The 21,852-nt window shown below is 32.1% G+C and overlaps 2 protein-coding genes and 2 long non-coding RNA genes across 6 annotated transcripts; 3 read left to right on the forward strand and 1 right to left on the reverse strand.

Moving 5' to 3' along the window:
- Positions 1–12,415: 12,415 nt before the first annotated feature.
- Positions 12,416–13,651, reverse strand: LOC130512550 (uncharacterized). Its single transcript, XR_008946101.1, has 2 exons — positions 13,101–13,651; positions 12,416–12,759 (listed from the first exon to the last, which is right to left on the reverse strand). It is a non-coding gene; the product is annotated as an uncharacterized LOC130512550 (long non-coding RNA).
- Positions 12,438–14,273, forward strand: LOC130512549 (uncharacterized). 2 transcript variants are annotated; one of them, XR_008946100.1, is made up of 4 exons: positions 12,438–12,571; positions 12,669–12,810; positions 13,162–13,242; positions 14,122–14,273. It is a non-coding gene; the product is annotated as an uncharacterized LOC130512549 (long non-coding RNA). The 2 variants fall into 2 exon arrangements; XR_008946099.1 differs by lacking the exon at positions 14,122–14,273 and having other exon boundaries at positions 13,162–13,284.
- A 2,197-nt stretch (positions 14,274–16,470) lies between these two features.
- LOC108860699 (ethylene-responsive transcription factor ERF022-like) lies at positions 16,471–17,272 on the forward strand. The gene has a single exon (XM_018634556.2). It carries the CDS (start codon positions 16,539–16,541, stop codon positions 17,097–17,099), a length of 561 nt encoding a protein of 186 aa, XP_018490058.1. The 5' UTR covers positions 16,471–16,538; the 3' UTR covers positions 17,100–17,272.
- A 2,823-nt stretch (positions 17,273–20,095) lies between these two features.
- LOC108858438 (LRR receptor-like serine/threonine-protein kinase GSO1) lies at positions 20,096–21,556 on the forward strand. 2 transcript variants are annotated; one of them, XM_057011142.1, is made up of 2 exons: positions 20,111–20,648; positions 20,718–21,556. In XM_057011142.1, exons 1-2 carry the CDS (start codon positions 20,111–20,113, stop codon positions 21,551–21,553), a joined length of 1,374 nt encoding a protein of 457 aa, XP_056867122.1. In that variant the 3' UTR covers positions 21,554–21,556. The 2 variants fall into 2 exon arrangements, with proteins under 2 accessions (XP_018487863.1, XP_056867122.1); XM_018632361.2 differs by having other exon boundaries at positions 20,096–21,556.
- Positions 21,557–21,852: the final 296 nt, after the last annotated feature.

The following is a 21,852-nucleotide window of genomic DNA, read 5'->3' on the forward strand; positions in this document are numbered from 1 at the left end:
GAGTTGCCTGAGGGGAACGAAGTGTCATGGAACGCTATGCTTGCAGGATATGTGCAGGGAGAGAGGATGGATGTAACACCTAACTCACAGAGTATGGTGTAACACCTAACTCACAGCACTACGCTTGTATGGTAGATCTTCTTGGTCGAGCTGGGCTTTTAGAAGAAGCTCACAGTCTAATGAAAACAATGCCCTTTGAGCCAGACGGTGCAATATGGGGAACTTTACTTGGTTCAAGCAGAGTCCATGGAAACACAGAGCTAGCTGAGATAGCTGCATATAAGATTTTCGCAATGGAGCCTGATAATTCAGGAATGTACGTTCTTCTCTCCAATCTATACGCTTCTTTGGGTAGATGGGTAGGTAAACTGCGAGTGAGAATGCGTGACAAAGGTGTAAAGAAAGTTACAGGGTACAGTTGGATTCAGATACAGAACAAGACACATACATTCTCCGTTGGGGATCACGCCGAGAAAGAGGAGATCTATGCGCTTATGGAGGATCTTGATTTGCGGATGAAGAGAGCAGGGTATGTTTCGAAGACGAGTGAGGTTCTTCATGTTGTAGAGGAAGAAGAGAAAGAGCGTATGGTTAGGTACCATAGCGAGAGACTGGCTGTAGCGTATGGGATAATGCGTGTGTCTCCAGGGAAACCGATACGTGTGATAAAGAATATGCGTGTGTGTGAGGATTGTCATAGTGCCATCAAGTGTATGGCGAAAATCACAGGGAAAGTGAGTATTCTGAGGGATAATAATAGGTTTCACCATTTTAAGGATTGATCATGCTCTTGTGGAGATTACTGGTGAAGTTGATGATGATTCCATTTCATGGCCAGTGACCAACCAAGATTTTACCAACTGAGATCAGATATTTAAAGTGAAATGGCTTGGTTGACAAAAAAAAAGTGAAATGGCTTTTGTCTTGGTTTTGCAGAAGGAAGTGTGTGTCTCCCTCTTCTCTCTCACGAAAGATGATTACAAGAATGAAGAAAGCGTTTTAGTGTTTATTATAGTGGTGCAATGAGTAGCTGTTTACCATTGATTCAGAAACCTTTGGTATTAAGTTGGCTAATCGTTACTGATATATGTTGTCAATTGATTTCGAATGGGGTTTGAAAGAAAGAAAATGGAAATTTATGGTCAATTTTGTAAAAGGTTAAAATTTATGCAGTTAATTAATTAATTATCAAAAAGAGAGGAAATTTATGTAGTTAATTACTTATAGCGTAACAAGGAAATTTATGGTCAATTTTGTAAAAGGTTAAAAATTTATGCAGTTTACTTAGGGGGATGTATTGAATTAGAAGTTTTAGAAGATTTTAGGATGTTTTAGTTTTAGTAGGATTTAGGTGGGTTTTAAAATTATTTGGGTGATTTTGACGAAATTTTAAAAATATAAATAAAAATCTTTAGGTGATTTGATAAGATATTTTTGTAGATTTTAAAGTTGTTCAGGTGATTTGAAACAGAAAAATAAACTTCGTTCTTATGGGTTTCTCTACATATTCACCAAGAGTATGCATAGACAAATCAAAATTGGCCATTAACGTATATTACAAAGAGTAATCTCTAAAGTTTGTGTTACAACAATTTAAAAGGAAATAGAAAGCTAATATGTTTTCATTGTTAGGCAGCTTTGCTGCTTGCGGCCAAAGAAAGAAGAACGCATGAACCTTGAGATGTTTCTGTTCAAGTATGTCCATCTTTTTATTTTCACGTTGTCGCCGCCTAAACGCAGTGTGTTCCCCTGAAAATCCCCAAACATGGGTACAATTTAACATTGTCATCAATACCTCAAAACTTCTAGAGGGATCAAAATCAGGGAGATAATTTTTACCTAAGTTTGTGTGAGTGAACAATGTTCAACCTTGGATGAGTTAACCCTCCTTCACCACTCATAGCCTTAAAGAAACAAAACACTCTAGTAAGCAAACTAGCTTCTGCAAAGAATCTAAAGTGAAACTGTGTTACTGAACTCTTGCATGCATACAGCTATTGTTTAAAGCTCCTCTTAGGTTGCGGTCTAGAGTATTAGCCAACACATCGTTGATTTGGCTCCACAACACTAGACCAGAGAATCTTTCTATTTATCTTTCTTAATAATGGGAATCTTCATGCAATAATTAATCATCAGACTCGTGCACAAATATCAACTCTGAACAGTGAGTGTATTGTGTGAGACAATAAAGGGACTAATTTTGACTGCAGCTATGTTGCAAATCTGTTGTCAAATGAGCCCGCTGATAGTAATTTTTGGTCCAAAAAACTTGCCTCTTCCCCTCCATGTGGTCACTCTGTGTATGAAATCCCAAACCTGTTTCTGTTTAACAAAACAGATATTTGCTCTCCAGTTATTATCATGTTATTAACCACGTTTCGTAAATCTTCAGATGTAAATGAAATTCGAGAGAGATGCAAGGGAAATATACAGAACAAACTCATAAGAACTGGTTCTTCTCTATTAGTTTCTGAGTTGAAAATTAAAGCAGCTCGAAACGATCAACAATTCGCAGTACAGCGGTGGTGAAAGTTTCTGTGAAGTGATAAGTCGGCTGAGATTCATGAACTCGCCCTCACTCTCTCCGTCACGTTCTCTACTATTCAATATTCGAGATGTAGGTGCTGAAATCACCAGTTCAAGTTTCACCGGGGTTTAGGTTAGAAAAACTTGTTGCAGAGTAGGGGGATTCTTTTTTTTTTACGGCAAGAAATGTTTTTTCTTTCAATTCTTTTCAAATAACATCTCTAGAGGTGTTATTCTATGGGAGGTGTTTTTAACTAAAAATTGAGGTAATGTATTCTCAAATCCTCTTTTCAAAATTTTCTTCCTAAATACTATTTGATTTTGAATAACACTGAATTTGATATAGTTTTTATAAATCACTAATTGAATAACATGGGATTTCAAGTGATGTTTAATAACTTTGCACAAATTACATATTGAATAACAGGAGATTTGAAAAGAAAAATATGAATCATTACTTGAATAACAGAGGATTTTAATCAAATCCCACAATCTTCTAAAATCCTTGATTCAATACACCCCTCTAGTTTATAACAAAGAAATGGACTTGGTTGAACAAAACTATCCTAGTAGCAATAACTACCTTATAGTGTAATAATAAACTTGAAACTGCCTACAATATAATATTTTCTTAATTTAACTTGTGTTCAACGTAAAATCATAAATCGTTGGTTTTATAAAAATAATCTCATGTATATTTTTTATGTTTTGTAATTTGGCGATTTAGTTAAAATCCCTTGAAAAGGTTATCTCACTTTAATGCAGGCGATTTAGTTAATATCCGTACAATACTAATAATGGTCAACATATGAATATCAATTTGGTTTGATAACATTTGGAATTGTAATTAATTAGTTTAAATTAATTTTAAATGTAGTAACAGAATCTGTAAATAAAAAGAAATAAAAAATACTTAATTTGTTATAAGTGCAAAGGCTAACTGTGTAAGTAAAAGAAATTACTAAAAATACTGATATTCATGTTTCCAAACAATTCTCATTTAAATTTTTATCCATGTTTCTAAACAATACCAAAAGGTATTTTAGTTTTAATAATATAGATTATAAATCCTCTTATGAAAGATTCCTTTTAACACAAATTTTCACCATTTTTGTAAATCAAGGTGGATTTTCTGTCCAAATAATTCTCCAAGATCCTAGATCATTCGGCGCTAATACAAAAACATAGTGTAAACTATATTTTCCAACGGAAATCGAACTAGTATTACAATGTAACTTATTCTAAACACTAAACCATTAACCCAATGCATACTTGGTAAATTTTCACATTATTTGATATGAAAATAGCTACTTAATGGTGACTACTGCAGCCATAGAAATTCAATAATATTAAAAGTAAACATAAGATTTTTTTTTTAAAAGTAGGTAACTAATATATATAAGTGCTTGAAACTGAGCTACACAAAAAAAGCTGATGAAAAACCCAAGCTGTCTGTGAGGGGCAAAAAAATAAATCTTTTTATGAACCTACGCTGATGGTTTTTGGAGCATCGGTGTTGTGGTTTCTATTCTAATAGCCTTTTTAGTAGTTTCATAATGGTTTTTTTCTCTAAGTTCCCAAGATATTTTTATTTTCAGCTGAAAATTGTAATCGGCGAAATATTCGTTTCTCTCTGAATTTTGTTGTAGTGATTATCGCAGATTTTTCAATAGGTTATAAAGTAAATTTTTTGGAAAGGATTATTTCCGGAATAAATTTAACCAAAGAAAATGATCTATCGAACTTTTATCATGTATGCAATGAAGATGATTGCAGTTCGTTGTGATGAAGGAAACCACTTCAGTTGTTAAAAAGTGTGAAACAAGATCATTCTGATATTAGTATATTGTCATCATCCAATCAAATTTAGATCTAGATTCATCATTGATTTTCCTTATAGTTGTATTTTTCAAGGTATATATTTTATCTGTTAGGTTGTTTTTAAAGAACTCGTTTTTGTGCAATGTATCATCAACAGTTATGTTTTTTCTAAATCAATAAAATAATTTTAGACGAAAAAATAATAAAATAAAGTTCTTAAACAAAGAAACATATATGAGAGTAGGGGTGGGCATGGATTGAATAGTACCATATTTTCAGTATTTGTGATTTACTTCGTATTTCATGGATATTTGATTTTTCGATTTGTTTTACTTTGGGAAAATACGAATATCCAGCTTTTCGGATAGCCGAAAATTTTATAAATATTTGTTAATATTTACGGATACTTTATCAACTTTGTTCAATACAAGTAAATCTACAAAAAAAAACTATTCAAATTTCTTTTTTCTTAAAATTCTTTTTACATAATATAAATGATAAACCAAAAATAAATGAAACTATATGTTTTGTGAACTTTTAAAATTATAAATTTTAGAAAATTGTAGTTTTCTATAAAGAAATTTATACTTTTCTTAATTTTATATTTATAAAAAAATTAATAAAACTATATGCTAAAATAATAATTATATAAAATTATACATTTAAAAATCTATATTTAGTCATAGATATACATCTATATGTATATAAATCGGAGCGGATTGAACATTCGCTTCTAAATTTTTTAGTATTTGTGAGTTACTTCGCTTTTAACGTATATTAATTTTTAATATGTGTTTTGTTTCAGAGACTTATGGATAACCAGATTTTTTAGATCGAATCAAAACGAATAAGTAATTGAATCAAATTTGACTGATAGAAAATCCTATCCTACAAGAGAGTTCAAAAGAATACTGATTTAATCGAAAGAAAAGGAATAGACTGAAAAGTAATATGTTTTTATGATTCATATGTAGGGTCCCTCGAGAATATGGACGGTGAGACTGACACGGAAACCTTTTTGACCACCGGTTTGTCCAGGTCTGTACGGATTGCGATACGGTGTGGTAGTTAGTGGCGGTGGTAGTGACTAACGCAACCACATTTATTTTCTTTTTCTTCTTTTTTTTGGCATCGAAAGGTGAAACCACATTTATTTTCTTTCAGTGGAAAACTCGACACACGGGGTTTTACTATAATGCAATTAATTATTTGGATGACAGTCTGGCTTCAGTATTGTATATCTATTAAATCGTGTTTTGGTTAACGTTGATAGATTTCTCTTTTGCCGCACCTTCGTAATGAACTCTAAACTAATATTTGGTCAATTTTGTAGTCTATGGTACATATTTCATATTCTTTTAATGTCATCATCAGATTCATCACACTTGTCAGGTCTCGACCTCCTTTTTTCTACATCTCGACTCTTTGACTTATGTTCAAAGTCGTGTTATGCTAGTTTTAAGGGATAATCTAGATTTGAAAGACTACGAATTAAACCGATTAATTAACACGTGCTTGAAAGTTCAAACCAACACATAGAAAAGTAGAAAATAATTACTGTAATCAACATTTCAAATAGCAAATGATTAAATTTACTAAAACCATTTACTTGGTGATCAAAATGTTGAATTTAACATAGAACAGCTAATGGAAGAAGGTCCTTCTTCATTTGGTTTTGCCAGACGATGTCGTAGTGGTATCTCTCAGGGCTTACGTTTGTCCCTTCTTAAGCGATTGTAGCATGACTTCGTATTTGTGACCAAATCCTAGAAGATCTGATATCAAATTTAGAATGTAGAGAATATGTAATCACGGTTTAAAGAATAAATTTTCTTTATTGTTTTAGAAAATTGCTCAAAACTAAAGCTTTCAATCTCTCAATTTATAAACTTATAAATTATGTCATACACTGACATCTTTTTATTATATAGAAAAATAGATAACTTCTAATCTTAATAGAAATAAGATACTATTTAGATAACTCTTAATCTTTTTAATAAACCATAACTTGGTAGAATTAGAAAACTTGCACCTCAAACTTACTTCAACACAAAATACTAAAAAAAAATTATTGGACGACAGATTTATAGAAACTCAAAAAATTTAAGGCTATCTAAATATAAGTACCTATTTTTTCATACCAAAATCATTTTAATATTCTATATGATTAGAGCACTTCTGATTTCATCCCACCGGTTTGGTTTTTCGAGCCGGTGCAACAGTTATCTTAGTTTAGTTTTTGTTGTACGAAAAAGGAGCATTTCTATTGGCGAGGGTCTTACCAACAGGATCTAAAAGATTAAACATTTATTCTTTAATAGATAACTAAAAAAATTAAATACAAAAATGAAAGGGACAAATGAAAATGAGTGACAGTAATGAAATTTGATTTTACACTCTCTCTAGTTTTCTCTCTGGCCTCTCTCTAGGTTATTTCCGCCGCATCATCTGGCTCCGGCCGACGGGTGGGCTCCCAAAGCCACCGTCGGTCCGGTCTCCTTGTTTCTCTTCTGTTTCTCTTGTTCTAGTTGAGATCTAGTCTAGTTTTTCTTTTTGCTTTTGGTGTTTTTTTCTTGGTCTCCGGCGCCGCACCTCCGTTAGGTGGACGGCCGGCTAAAGCTTCCGTCGTTGCGCCTTTTCGACTAGGGTGAACGGTCGGCTTTTGTTTCCGCGTCTTACGGTCTTGGTTTTTTGACGGCGGCTCTGGTTGATTTTTTAGGGTTTCGTCTTTTGTGGCGGTGGTGTTCCTGCGTCGCGGTTGTTTGAGAGCTTGACAGATCGATGGCTCTATCCGATGAGAGAAGCGACGGCGGTTTTTAAAGTTGGCGAATGGTGTCTACTTCTATCCTAGAAGAGAGCGCGGTATGGTTCTGGTGAAGCTCTCCGTGGAAGAAGAGGCGAAGATGAGGGGTATAGGCGCTCCGGTCATAGCGAGATCCGACGAAACGGTGGTTGCCGCGACGTCTCCGGCGAACATCGACGTTGTGAAACGTGATGTGATGTTTCGGATCTCGAGGTGAGGAGCGGGGTGACGTGTCTAGCGCGTGACGATGGAGCGTACGCGTGGGCGAGTTTGTGAGAGTGGTGGACGCGTGGCGTCGAGAGAATTATGTGGGTTTGGGCCGTTGGGCCTTTTGTTTCTAGTTTGTTTGCCCGCTGAACTTTTGAGCTTCGGTCCCTTGTAGTAGATTTTGGGGTTCGGCCTTGTACTGGGCTTGGCCCGTTTTATTAATTAAACTTGACGGAAAAAAAAAAAGGGACAAATGAAAATGTGTCAAGTAAGACTAAAGTTCCTAAATTTTTTTGTTCGGGATGGTGGTAGGAACTCAGTTTGCTTCTCTCTCCAACTTTTACATTTTTTATATTTTACTAATGAACATTTTTATATTTTACTAAAGACAGAAACTTGGTTTAGAAACCACCAATAAGGTTGCCCATAAGAGCATGTTTATAGGTAAATACACTAATTGTATCTTAAGTGGGCCATAATGATTTCTTAATTATTATCATTAAGCTAAGATACATTATTAAGATACACTTAATTATTATCATTTATAGGTAGTTTCTTTAATTAAAGTTCTTAACAATAAAAAATATTAAATGTAAATTAAACAATTTTTTAAAAAAGATAAAATTTATTTATTAAATTAAACAAAGTTAAACATAAAACATTTCAAACATAGATTTTAAAATAACAACATAAAAACATGAAAATAAAGATTACTAAAAGCGGCATCCACGTTTAGTTGTTGTGTTGATCACGTCCAAATTTACGCCATATATGTTCAACCAAATCACGTTTTAGTCGTTGATGTGCTTTTTTATCAAGAATACTTATTCGAACACAGAACTTGGACACAAAATCATTGATCTTGTGCCAACGCTGCTTGCAGCCACCCGTCTTTCTCGCCAAGCAGCCAGCAGAGTGAGGACTTGCCGTATAGTATGCAGCAACTCGGTCCCAAAAGGTCCCTGCTTTCTGCTCGTTGGCCACCACATCATCTTTGCTCGTGTTCAAGCACGCGCTGATGAGAACAATGTCATCCCCTTGGCTCCATTTCCTTCGTTCTTTTCGTGCAGCAGCAGTGTCTCCATCAACGTGTTGTGGTTTGTGAGAAGCTTCGGTTCCTAGACTATCTAGAGATGGGATGTTTCCAAACGAAACAGTTTGTGTTTGTGAACTAAGTAGTTCACCAAAGCTAATGGTTCCAGAAGATGGAAAGTAAGCCATAGAGGAGAGAAGAAGAAAGAGAAGGAGGTCACAGAGGAGAAGAAAGAAGATGAAAGAAGAAGAAGACACAGAGGAGAAGAAAGAAGAGAAGAACACGGTTTATAACCGTACGTGTTTGACATCACACTTAGCATTGATCACAACCGAGTGGACATTTACCTACAAGCATTTACCTACAAGCATTCATCACTACAACCATTCTTCACACAAACCATTCAATTAACTCTAACCATAATATTTATTACCAAAACAAACAGAGCAAAGAAGAATGCTTAACCATATAATTTATTACCTAAACCTACCACACAACTACCTTAACAATCGCAATTTATTAGCAAACCAAACAGAGCAAAGAATAATGTTTTATACGAGTCTAAATTCTTTTCAAACAAGAAAAAGATCAACAACAATCGCCATGGTTTATCAAATTAAACAGAGCAAAGATTAAAACATTACAAAGATTAAAACAACTAGAGCAAAAGATTAAACAGAGCAAAGATTACCTTTGTGAAAAGTTTGGTCGGTTCTGTCTGACAAAGAAAAAGGTTTCGCCACTGAACGCCTCTTGATCATCCATCTCAACAGACAAATACACAAAAAAAAATTAAAACAAATCAGAGGCTTGTTCATGATTCAATCTAATACATGCATGAATGAAATATATAAAAATTTGAAACAATTTTAACAAATAAAACTCATCTTTACCTTTCGATCATCCAGAGCAGAAACAGTCACCGATGTCTCTTCGTCTCCGAGAGCCACCATGAGAGAAATATCCGCGTTTTCGTTGGCCGATGAGACGAACCGCTAGAGGAGACGCCGTTCTCCTTTATCGAGATGAGCCACCGACAGAGACGCCGTGTCGTTGAGGAGATTCACCGAGATGATCAACAATCGTCTTTCGTCTCGCCGAGGAGAGGAGAGAAGGAAGAGAGAAGGAAGACGAGAAGGAAAAATGAGATTAGATGAAACGATGCCGAACAAAACCTCTCCTCTCTCCAATTAAAAATGAACACGTGCCCTCAAGATACAACTTCTCCTTCTCTTAATTAAGCGATGAGTTTATGCTAAAAGGTGTTTTGATCTTTTTTTTAAATTAAAATAACCTTAAGAGATACTTTAAGATATGCCTATAAACATGCTCTAATACTGAACTTTAGAAAATAGTATAATATAAATACTAAATATGTGCTCACAATGTTACTACCGTTGCTAAATAGATAAGAAAACAACGTTGTTGTCCGTTTAAATTGTAGCGGGAAAAAAAAGTTTTTGTAGGATTGATAAGTACTTTTAGAGTAAATAGAAGTGATTAATTTGTATCCTTTATTATTTACTAAAAAGTAATCAAATCACAGTCTTTATGTGCATTCCGCGTAAAATCGGTGACATTAACATAATTGGCTGTACAACATTGCCAGTCGAAACCTTAATTTAAAATCGGAGTTATAAGTTTAGAATGTAAGAAAGAAGTAAGAACTAATTAATAATTTCTGAAAGCCATTTTCAAAAAAAAAAAAAAAAAAAAACTAATTAATAATTTTTCTTTAAGCTGTTTACAAGAAACAGAATATACTACACTGACTAAGAAAAAAATAACCAATAATCGTATAAGTGCCAGCAAGGATGGTAAAACTAGATCATTAGTCGTTTCCGGCTATTTGGAGATCATGAGTGTTTTTTTGAGAAAATCATGTATGAATTTTGTTATAAAGACATGTCACTATTACTTTTCCTTAAAACAAATCAATTCTAAATTATGTAAACATTAAAAAATATAAAGATAAATAAATAAAATTTAATGGTAAACTATATAAATATCAAAACGAAAATACAAAAAAAAAAATTAAAGCATGATCTTCCTCAGAAATGCACTTATTTATCTATACTATTAAAAGAGAACTAGATTCTGACCCGCCCTTAAAAGGGCGGGTATATTTTTTTTTTATATTTTTTTTAGAAATTTAATTTTTTTTATATTTGTGTGTTTTTAGTTTTATTTGTGTTTTTCTTTGTATATTATTTTTCTTAAATGATTAATTAGATATTTTAATATTTATTCTATTAAAACACAAGTATGACCAAATTTCTAATTAATTTATGTGATAATTAGAGATTTTAATATATTCTATTAAAATAGTTGGACCAAACATATATCAATAGATTATGTTTTTGTTTTAATAGATTTAGATTAAAATATGATTAAAAGAAAAACCTTTACTATATCATTATATATAGTAAAATCTAAATTATCAGATAAATTATCAAATTCATATTTGTTTTCTAATATATTCTAATGATTTTTATATGAAAATATTTTATCATAAGTTTCCTTAAAGTCTAGATTCTTACCCGCCCTTTTAAAGAACGGGTATATTTTCGTTTTAATTATTTTGAGAAATTTAATTCTATATTTCTATTTTCTGTAATTATATTTGTAATTAATATTAATATAATTTAATATAATTTTTGGTAACTATATTAAATATGTCATGTTACATAACTATATACTTGTGTCATATGCCTTTCAAAAATTATTTTTAAACTTTATTTCTAAAGTTTGCAACATATTATATTTTCTTATTTGTTACCTAACATAATTAGTCAAGAATATTCGTATTAAAAAAACCGATTCAGAATCGACCAGAAAATCAAAGTCTCATAACCAATGTTTTGAAACCTGACCCGGACCCGCAGTTAAACCGGTAAATCCAGTGACCAAGCTAAATTCGGTTTAGGTTTTGTGAAAAACCTAATATTTAAAAACCCAGTGAACCCGCAAAAAATCACTAAAACCCGGTTGCCGGTTGAACCATTGGTTGAACTAAAATATAACTTTTACTTTTTTTATTAGTTTTTAGTTATGTTTTGAAAATTTATTTTATATAATTTTAATAAAGAAATAAAGTTTTTATTTTTGTTATCGACAATTTATTAGTAACGTTTTACTTCTGATTTACTTTGGATTTGAAATTTAATTTTATTATTCACATTAAATATATAAATATTTATGATTTTTTAAGTTTTGATATTATTTGTTAGATGTCATAAATTAACTTGTTACAAAAAAAAATCTAAATTACTTTTGATATTTTATCTATCATGAATATAAATGCTATTAATAAACCGGTAAATCCAGTGACCAAGCTAAATTCGGTTTAGGTTTTGTGAAAAACCTAATATTTAAAAACCCAGTGAACCCGCAAAAAATCACTAAAACCCGGTTGCCGGTTGAACCATTGGTTGAACTAAAATATAACTTTTACTTTTTTTAGTTTTTAGTTATGTTTTGAAAATTTATTTTATATAATTTTAATAAAGAAATAAAGTTTTTATTTTTGTTATCGACAATTTATTAGTAACGTTTTACTTCTGATTTACTTTGGATTTGAAATTTAATTTTATTATTCACATTAAATATATAAATATTTATGAATTTTTAAGTTTTGATATTATTTGTTAGATGTCATAAATTAACTTGTTACAAAAAAAAATCTAAATTACTTTTGATATTTTATCTATCATGAATATAAATGCTATTAATTGTTATTGATAATATATATATATATACAAAATGGTATTTGGCATGGAGAAATCAAAACATCTAATGTATGAATTGCTTGCTTTCAATTAATGTAGTTGAATATTCTTGCTTTGCTTATATATATATATAGTTAATGCATACGTGATTTTTTCTAATCAAAAAGAAGGCATCCCGAAATTATAGGAAGTAAAGTGGAGGAGGTTATAAAACATCAAGTCTCGTTATCTATATATACTTGTCAGTTAATTTTTCTTGGCAGCCGATTTTTGCAGTTACCTTAATATAAAAAGGTGTATTAAAAGTATATTTACTGGCAGTTATAAAATTTAAAAAGTGGATACAACTAATATCAGTTGGTCATACTTCAACTTTAATAGTATTGATACAAATGGCGATTGGGAAAGGACTCTTTTGTTAATCTTGATTCTTTTCAGCGAATCTCTTCGCTGGTAAATCTTTTGATCTTCATTCTTCATCCTTCATAGATAGTTGAAGCTACACATATTTCTGAAACAATTTATTGATTTGTTTTGAATGTCATGTCAGATGGCTTTGATGTTATGGATAAAAAGAAATCGAAGCCGATCTGAAACTTTCTGAGGTAGATCCTCGTTAAATCATCCAATTTGATGGCTTACTGCATAAAGATAGAGATCCACCATAAAAGCACTTCAACAGATCAGTAAAGGTAAATTGAACTTAACATCTTTGTATTTCTTCTTGATCCATATATAGCTAATGCAATATAACGTTCACGAAGAACAAAAACAAAACCACAGAAATTATAAGAATAACATAGATGTTAACTTACGCGATTTCATGAAAACAAAACATACACAAAATAAATAAATAAACAGATCGATATTGAAGCTTTTATTTTTTAAATTGATTGATTAACAAAACCATATAAGATTTGACTGGACATACTTTCGCTACAATAACAAAACGTACTCTTTCAAGATGATGAATAATATTTACCTTTTTATCTGCAAATATGATTTCCAAACTCTCACCAAACCCGGCGTTGGATGGTTTGCAGGTGTGTAGCATTGACTTGGATCAACCATATCCATTTCCATGGACTAAACCATATCCATTTCCATGGACTAACTTCGTCAATGTACGATATCTTTTGAGTGGAAGACATTTATAGCTATTATTCATTGAAAAAAATATGATTGCTTTGAGGTTTAGAATGCAGTATATATAAGATTGGTCAAGGCCGATATTTTAGCATACAGTATTTCCATTCAATACAGTTTGAGAATATTTTTTTCAATATTACAAATCTTGAGTATCAAGTTAGTTTAAGTTATGGAAAATAAGATTTTCTAAATCAGCATATCCGACAGTTTGTTAGAAACTTCCGATTTATTTTGTTTCTATTTGAAAAAATGTATTTGTGGAAGATTGGTAAATATAATGATTGGCCTAGTGTATTTGATTTGTAATGTTAACGACTTTTAATTTTCTAGTTTTTGTTGTTTGTTATTAATTTGAAAAAGATTTGCAACTATAACTGGAACAGTAGTTTTAATAATTATAAACGAATTTGGCATAATAATAAATTTGATATATATATATATATATATATATATATTTTTTTTTTTAAACACGCCGGCTTTAAGTTAATAATTATCTATAATTGTATTTTTGTGGTTTTTTCAATATATGAGGGGTAGAAATAAAATAAAAACATTAATATTTGGGGTTTAGGATTTGTGAATTAGGGCTTAATGATTTATGATCATATACGTTAGGGTTTCATAATTATGAATACTGACAAAATACATTATATCAGGTTTTAGGTATATATATATTACCTGTTAATTTGATAACCTTGAAACTTTGAATCCGATATGTTATTAGACCATGATGGTGTAAGTTTCGATACACAAAACCCACATACATCCATCTACCTTATAAGCAATGAAAAACAAATGATTAATGATTGGTTACGTTACTTGAAATTATAGCTACTGTTTTTTTTTATGTGCAGAGAAATAATATGGATCGGTGATGTTACGATCGGCTAAAGTGATTTGGTTGAACGGCAAAAGAGAGATGAGGCAACAGATTGTTTGTTGGAAGAAAAAAGATATCGTGGAAATATATATATTTATATAAAATCATAGCTTAAAAAATAATTCAGTGGCATAGCTATAAATATTATTGAAAAAGAAGGTCACCTCAAAAAAAGGTCTTCTGTTTTAATAGTATTGATCATTCTGAAAAAATCTACCTATACAAAGTTACTGCACCCTTTCATTAGATTTAACTTTTATTGGTCTTACCTAATATTTTGTAACAATATCTTAATTAATACCATATATTTATCGGAGTTTTATTCCTTCCTCTAACAATACGCGCTTAGAGTATTAAACTAATATTGTTAGTTTGTTACCGAAGTCAAAGATAATCAAATTATGGAAATCTCGGTCCTTCTTGTGCATCATTCCATGTATGCACTCGGTCCATATATGTTATGTTTATACTTCTTAATTAAAAATTTAAACGAACAACATATTTAATTTTGTACATGCAATATATATAATCTTTCTATGATAACATCTAATAATACAATTATCCAACTAAAAGCTTGGTTTAAAATCTTATTTTAATCTTTTCTATTATTACTCTTTATTTTATATGATACACTTCTTCTATAAATTAATTTTATCTTTTTACCGTAGTGATTGTTAATCAAAAGTGTTATACACTATATTTTATGTTCAGAATCTACAATATTTATAAATAATTATTAAAATGAGTTAGTATATACATATTGTAACATGTCATCTTACATTATATAAATTCAAATATTTACAAAATCAAATTTAGTAAAATATTTTTGCAAATCATATGTGTGTATATATTACGTTAACTTAATTTTTATAAAAATTATTATAATAAAAAATTATTAAAAACTTTTACAATAAAAACCTGCAAATATGTTCTATTGAATTAGCTTAAAAAATCTACCATTAAACTATATCAATTTAACAAATGTAACTCTTATTGAATATACACATAAAATATAATGAGACAGAAGATATAGGTATTTATATATTCGGGTAAGTTTCTTTTTAGTGGGATTTGTGGGTCCTAAATATTTGGACCCAAATAGATATTTGAATTGTGGTTAAAAATTGAATATATTTAATCTCGGTTTAAGATGGTTCCTTTCATGTCCGGACCGGTTTGGAATCACAATTCAAATACATGTAAAGTACATGTAATATTTGGGTACATAGCAGGTCTAGGTCGGTTCAGATATTAAGATCTGAAAAGATTAGAAGTACCTGAAAATTTGAAAAATAATATGAAACTTAAAAAATAACCGAAAACCCAACAAATGCCTAAAATATATTCAAATATCCAAAAAAGATTTGATAATCTTCCTAAAATATAACCCCGAATTAAAGAAAATACACAAAAATTTTATCTGAATGCTCAAAATATATTTTAAAAATTTTTGAATTTTACCTAAAACCTGAAAGTATGTATAACTGAAAACTTACTCAAAAAAAATATCTGGAACATCGAAAAATATCCAAAATAGCAAAATACCTAACATACAGAAATGTACTTTGGGTACCCGGCTGGGTTTTGGGTTGGATCCGTCCGAACCAAGATCCACTGGTCTAAAATACTCAATACGTACATTTCTTTCGACCCATGCCCAATTGTTTTTTTTATTCGAGTAAATATCTAGGCTTAATAGAGAGTTACAGTATAACCTCTATAAATTAATAATCTATAAATAAATATCTTTATAAATTAATATAATTTTATAGTTCTAAATTGAGTTTTGATTCAATTAGTATTTCGATAAATTAATAATCTCTATAAATTAATAAAAAAATATAGTTTTGGTGTAGTCCCAACATTATTAATTTATAGAGGTTTCACTGTATATAGAAATATACATATTAAATTTCAAATAAACTAATTTATAAATTATGTAATTTTAAACAAATTCTCTTCTTCGATATAATACAATTTTGTAAATAATAATGTACAACAATCACAAAATACTAATTCATGTCAAACTTTGTTTATAATCTAAAAAAACCCGCGCTTTCGAAGCGCGGGTCAACAACTAGTTCATGTTAAAAGACAGCTTTTTCAATTATACAAACCCATCGATTCTGTAGAATTAGACACATGCATGCATGACAGCATACTCCCACTCCACACGTAACTACGTGGGAAGCTCACTTCACCTGAAAGTCTGAAACCAAACAAAGCCTTCCACAAAATTTCCATCCCTTCATTCCATGTCTTTTTATTTTCTATATATATGATTCCACTTAAACACGGACTCTATAACTCTGTCCGCAAACTAATTAGCACACTCAGAATACACACACGCACACCCCTCTCATAGTTATTAAACACGTTTGTATTGGTTACATGGAAAACAAAAATGCTAGTCAACTAGAACAACCCTTATCTGTTGACAAAGTGTCTTACAGAGGCGTTCGCCAGAGGAAGTGGGGAAAATGGGTGTCGGAAATCCGAGAACCCGGTAAGAAAACCCGGATTTGGCTCGGAAGCTACGAGACGGCCGAAATGGCCGCAGCTGCTTACGACGTTGCGGCTATTCACCTTCGTGGACGTGGAACACATCTCAACTTTCCGGAGCTTGTTGACAGTTTTCCTCAGCCACAAAGCTCTAGTTCCGAGCACATTCAAGCTGCTGCGCAGGAGGCAGCACTAATGTTTAAACCGGGTGTGTTATCTACTGAACCAGATCTCGGGTCGGGTCTGGGACATTCTCGGGTCGGATTGTCTCCGGATCAGATTCAGGCGATTAATGAGTTTCCATTGGACTCGCCAAGGAGGGGGTGGATGCAGGATTTGGAAGTGAACGATTATGAAGAGTTGTACGGACGAATTTTTGGTCAATGCGATAGAGATGAATTTTTTGAAATGCAGCAGCTTGAATCCATATGGGATTTTAACTGCTTTTGATATACGTGATTGCTTAAATATTCAATTCTTGTTATGATCAACCATTTAAGGTTTGAGAAATAGCTAGATTCACCTTCTAGGATGAACCTTTAGATTCACTATCCAATAAGATTTAATTATTTTAGATTATATATCTTTTTAGAAAAAAATCAAATAATAATAATTTTGTAAAATTATATTATGTTTTAAAAAAGTAAAAATAATAATACTTACGGAAAAAAGATTTTTTTAATATTGTTAAACAAAGCAAATACTAAACTCCTAACCCGTCAGCAAATACTAAACTCTAAATCTTTAAATAAATTCTGAAACCTTGGGAAAAATCTAAACTCTAAATCGTTAATCCTAAACCCTTAACAAAACCCCTAAACCCTTAATTCTAGACCTTTAATCCCAAGCCATAATACTAAACCCTAAAAATAATAATAATAATAATAATACTAAACCCTAAACACTAAATCATAAACCCTAAACTTCTGGACAAATCCTAAACCATAAACTATATTAGAATTTAGGATTTAGGATTTAGTATTAGAGTTCAGGATTAAGGGTTTAGGATTTATGATTAAGGGTTTAGGATTTGGTTTATGGTTTAAGATTTGGTTTATGGTTTAGGATTAAGGGTTTAAGATTTAGAATTTGCCCAAGGGTTCAGGATTTACCCAAAGATTTAGAGTTTAGTATTTATAATTTAGGGTTTATAGTTTAGTATTTGCTGACGGGTTTAATAATATTAAAAAAACAAATTTCGTAATTACTACTGTTTTTTATTTTATTTAAACATAATATAATTTCACCAAATTCTTATTATTTGGTTTCCTTTTTAAAAAGATATGGAATCTAAATAACTAAAGCATATTGGTTGGTAAATCTAGAGATTCACTCAGTGAACCTAAATATTTCTCTTAAGGTTTCGAGTTTATAGATTGTTTATTCATAAACTTGGGACACCAAGTATTTTTCTTGGGTTTAATTTGGAATCTTCTAAGCTCTAACAATGAGGATATCATATTTTCTTACACCAAAAAAATCATCGTTTTTTAATATTTACGTTCATTTAATCAACCCAAAAATGAAAGTCAAGTGTTGTTTACAAATTTGATTTGAATAAAATTTTATAATTCAAACACTACAATCCCAGCTTCCTTCATCCACCATACCGACAAATTCTGCTAGAACGCTTCGAAATCTTTAAATTATCATTAACCTTTCTCTGCAGTTGATGATAACCCTTAAAATACAAAAATCTATGAAATTTTTTTTTTATAAATTAATAAAATACTAAAATCCTAACAATATTAATTTATAGAATTTTTAATGTACTCTTCTTTATTTTTCTCTTTTATGAGAGAACTAATAGCACAAAACATGCAAAAACTTGAAAACCTTATTTTACATCCCTTCCAAATATACCATATAATCTAAGTAAATTGATTTTTTTTTTAATATGCAGCGTCCTTCTTCTTAATTGTTTGGGTGTTATTTGGGTTCCAATACACCGTTGCCATTTGTGTCTAATTTGATAGTATTGCTTATGTCTCTGCCAATTGTAAAATATCTCAAAAATCTATATTTGTACCGTAGAAAACCTTATTTTGTGTCCCTTCCAAATATATCATAAAATCCAAGTAAATTAATAGTCTTTTATGTGCGGTATAATCTTCCAAGCCAAATAATTCATATTCGAATAAAGTCATTGCATAGAAAACTACATGGATGTGTGAGGATCCTTGAAAGAACCCATACTTGAATGGCTGGATTCAAAGAGGACATGGTTACTCGTTGCCTTTTCCACATATTTTACATAGTGTATCACACTTAATTCTTTGAATTTTGAGATTTCTCTTTGCCAGTAAACAACCTAAAATAATTATGAAATTTTCCAACTTTAAAAAACATTTAATTTCCCCTGAATGAGCCTGGAAAGCCTTGTTTATTCCTTTTAATTTACTTTTGTTTAAAAAGCAAATTGAGGGGAAGAGGTAGGCAAGTTGTAGATAGTTTTCCTAGAAAATGTAGATAAGTTTCATATTTATTTTTATTTTATAAATAGTGGGAATATCACAACTGTTAATTGTTCAGTTCAACAAGGATTAAAATTGAAATATATATTTAACCCATCCAAAATTTACTTTACTCATGTTGCCAATGTAAGTTTGGGTTGAAACAATTCTACAATGCCAATCTTAAAAGTGACCTTTCAGTGAAAAGTGACCATTTTGCAAGTTCTCTTGCTTTCATTATTTTTTGTTATTATGGTTCCCACAACTTTACCTAGTCCCTATACCACAAAATAACCCGTATCATTTTTTTTGTCCATGAGATATTCATATTTTAATTCAAGAAGTTTGTAGCATCTTATTACAAAAAAAAAAAAGAAGAAGTTTGTAGCATCATCCCATAATCTCTTTGGGCCAAGACAAGAACAGCTTCGGATTCTTTTTACATGAGTTGCTGTATAGGATAATGAAATCAATCATTCTCTCTAAGAGCAGCTGCAACGCAGCATATTAGAAGTAAATCCTTAGCCAAAAATTATTTTTATAATACGTGGGACCCAAAATTTTTAAGGATTTGTACCCTTAAATGCCGTAGCTAAGGATCAATTCACTATCGGTCTCGCCACGTGGGATCGAGTGATTGGTTCCTTTTTTGTTTTTTTTTTGTTTTTTTTTTATAAATCTGAAAAAAATTAAAAATAATAAAATAATATAAAAACTTACCTTGGTTATCGAGTCTGTGGAGTTTGGCGTTGCAGCTGCTCTAAGGGCAAGACAACACGGCATGAGATACGGACATACCACTTACGGCCACATGCAAATGAATTCAAAATCGTTGACTTTGACTTTGACTTTCTCAAGTCGTCTCCTTCCTTCTACAAGTAGCAAACAACAGCTTCTCTAAATCCCACTACATTACCACTTTGACTTTCCAGTTCTCAAGTATTCTCGTTCCCTCTACTAGTAGCTAACAATTAACTTCTCTCAATCCCACATTCCAACGACATCACCATGAACTTTTGCTCCACTCTCTTCGTATTTGCCTTTGCCGCCACTATCTTTCTCCAGTGTTTAAACCCCACCAGCGCCGCCACCACGTGTCATCCTGATGATGAGGTGGGTCTTTTAGCTTTCAAATCGGGTATAACACGAGATCCTTCAGGCATTCTCAACTCATGGAAGAAAGGTACAGCTTGCTGCACCTGGAACGGTATCACTTGCCTTAACGGTGACCGTGTCACCATTATTTCATTAGTCGGATTTCCCAAGAAACCCGAACGCTCCCTCTCCGGCACTCTCTCGCCGTTGCTGGACAAACTCCAGCACCTCCAAGTGATTAGCTTAGGAGGTCATGGGAACATCACCGGATCTTTTCCTCAATTCCTTCTCCATTTACCAAAGCTAAGATACGTTAACATCGAGAACAACCGTTTCTCCGGTCCCCTTCCTTCCGACATCAGCATGCTAAGCCAGCTGGAAGATTTGTCTCTTCAGGGGAATAAGTTCACCGGTTTAATCCCGAATTCGATATCAAATCTGTCTCGGTTATATGGTCTCTCTATTGGCGGTAATCTCCTAACCGGAACTATACCCTTAGGGATTGCTAATCTAAAGCTACTGCAGAATCTGAATCTCTGCGGCAACCGCCTCTCTGGCACCATACCAGATATTTTCGAATCCATGAGAGAGCTCAAATTTCTCGATCTCTCTGGCAACAGACTCTCCGGGAAACTTCCTCCGTCCATTGCATCGCTCGGACCGAAACTCCTGCTCCTTGATCTGAGCAAAAAAAATCTCTCTGGTACAATTCCAGAATATATATCATCACTCAACAAGCTCGAAAAGTTGAATCTCTTCAAGAACCGGTTCTCTGGAGTCGTGCCAAAGGGTTTGGTCAATCTGACCAATATAAACAATCTTGATCTCTCTCATAATCTTTTAAACGATCCATTTCCCGCCTTGAACTTTAACACCATCGAGTTTCTTGATCTTTCCTACAACCAGTTTCACCTTGAAACGATTCCAGAGTGGGTTACCTCATTACCGAGCATCTTCTTGCTGAAGCTAGCAAAATGCGGGATCAAGATGAGCATAGAAAATTGGGAGCCAGCGGCACCCTTATACTACCATTACATTGATCTGTCGAAAAACGAGATCTCGGGTAGTCTAGAAAGGTTCCTTAACCAGACAGAGTATCTACTCGAGTTTCGAGCAGCGGGAAACAAAATTAGATTTGATATGGGGATGTTGACGTTCTCAAAGACGCTGAAAACCTTGGATATATCAAGGAACTTGGTATTCGGGATGGTGCCAGCAATGGTGGCCAGTCTGCAGAGACTGAACTTGAGCCAAAACCATCTTTGCGGAAAGCTTCCGACAACAAAGTTCCCGGGTAGCGCGTTCGCAGGCAACGACTGTCTCTGCGGCTCTCCACTTTCTCCTTGTTTACTTTAGAGGCAAGAAAACTATAATTCTATGTATTTGGATTCACTTCACCGTCACATCTGAAGTTTTCTCCTAATATGATTGGTACTAGTAACAAATAAAGTTGAATTTAAGTTTTCAATATTTAAGCATTTTTAGCGACTATTGTTATGAACTTGTGTGTACAAAGTGAGATATTGGAGAAACTAAATTCAGAATAACTAAAAAATAATACGATCTAAACCAACTAAGAACATCTCCAACCTATTAATATTTCCATCTCTAAATACTAATAATAGAGGAAAAAGTGATACAACTCATCTATATTT

The sequence above is a fragment of the Raphanus sativus genome, chromosome 5 (assembly GCF_000801105.2).
Source record: "Raphanus sativus cultivar WK10039 chromosome 5, ASM80110v3, whole genome shotgun sequence".
In the NCBI taxonomy this organism is placed as follows: Eukaryota; Viridiplantae; Streptophyta; class Magnoliopsida; order Brassicales; family Brassicaceae; genus Raphanus; species Raphanus sativus.

What these genes read in the sequence shown, in the direction of transcription:
- LOC108860699 (XM_018634556.2), top strand. Translation starts at nt 16,539, where the DNA reads ATGGAAAACAAAAATGCTAGTCAACTAGAACAACCCTTATCTGTTGAC.
- LOC108858438 (XM_018632361.2), top strand. Translation starts at nt 20,111, where the DNA reads ATGAACTTTTGCTCCACTCTCTTCGTATTTGCCTTTGCCGCCACTATC.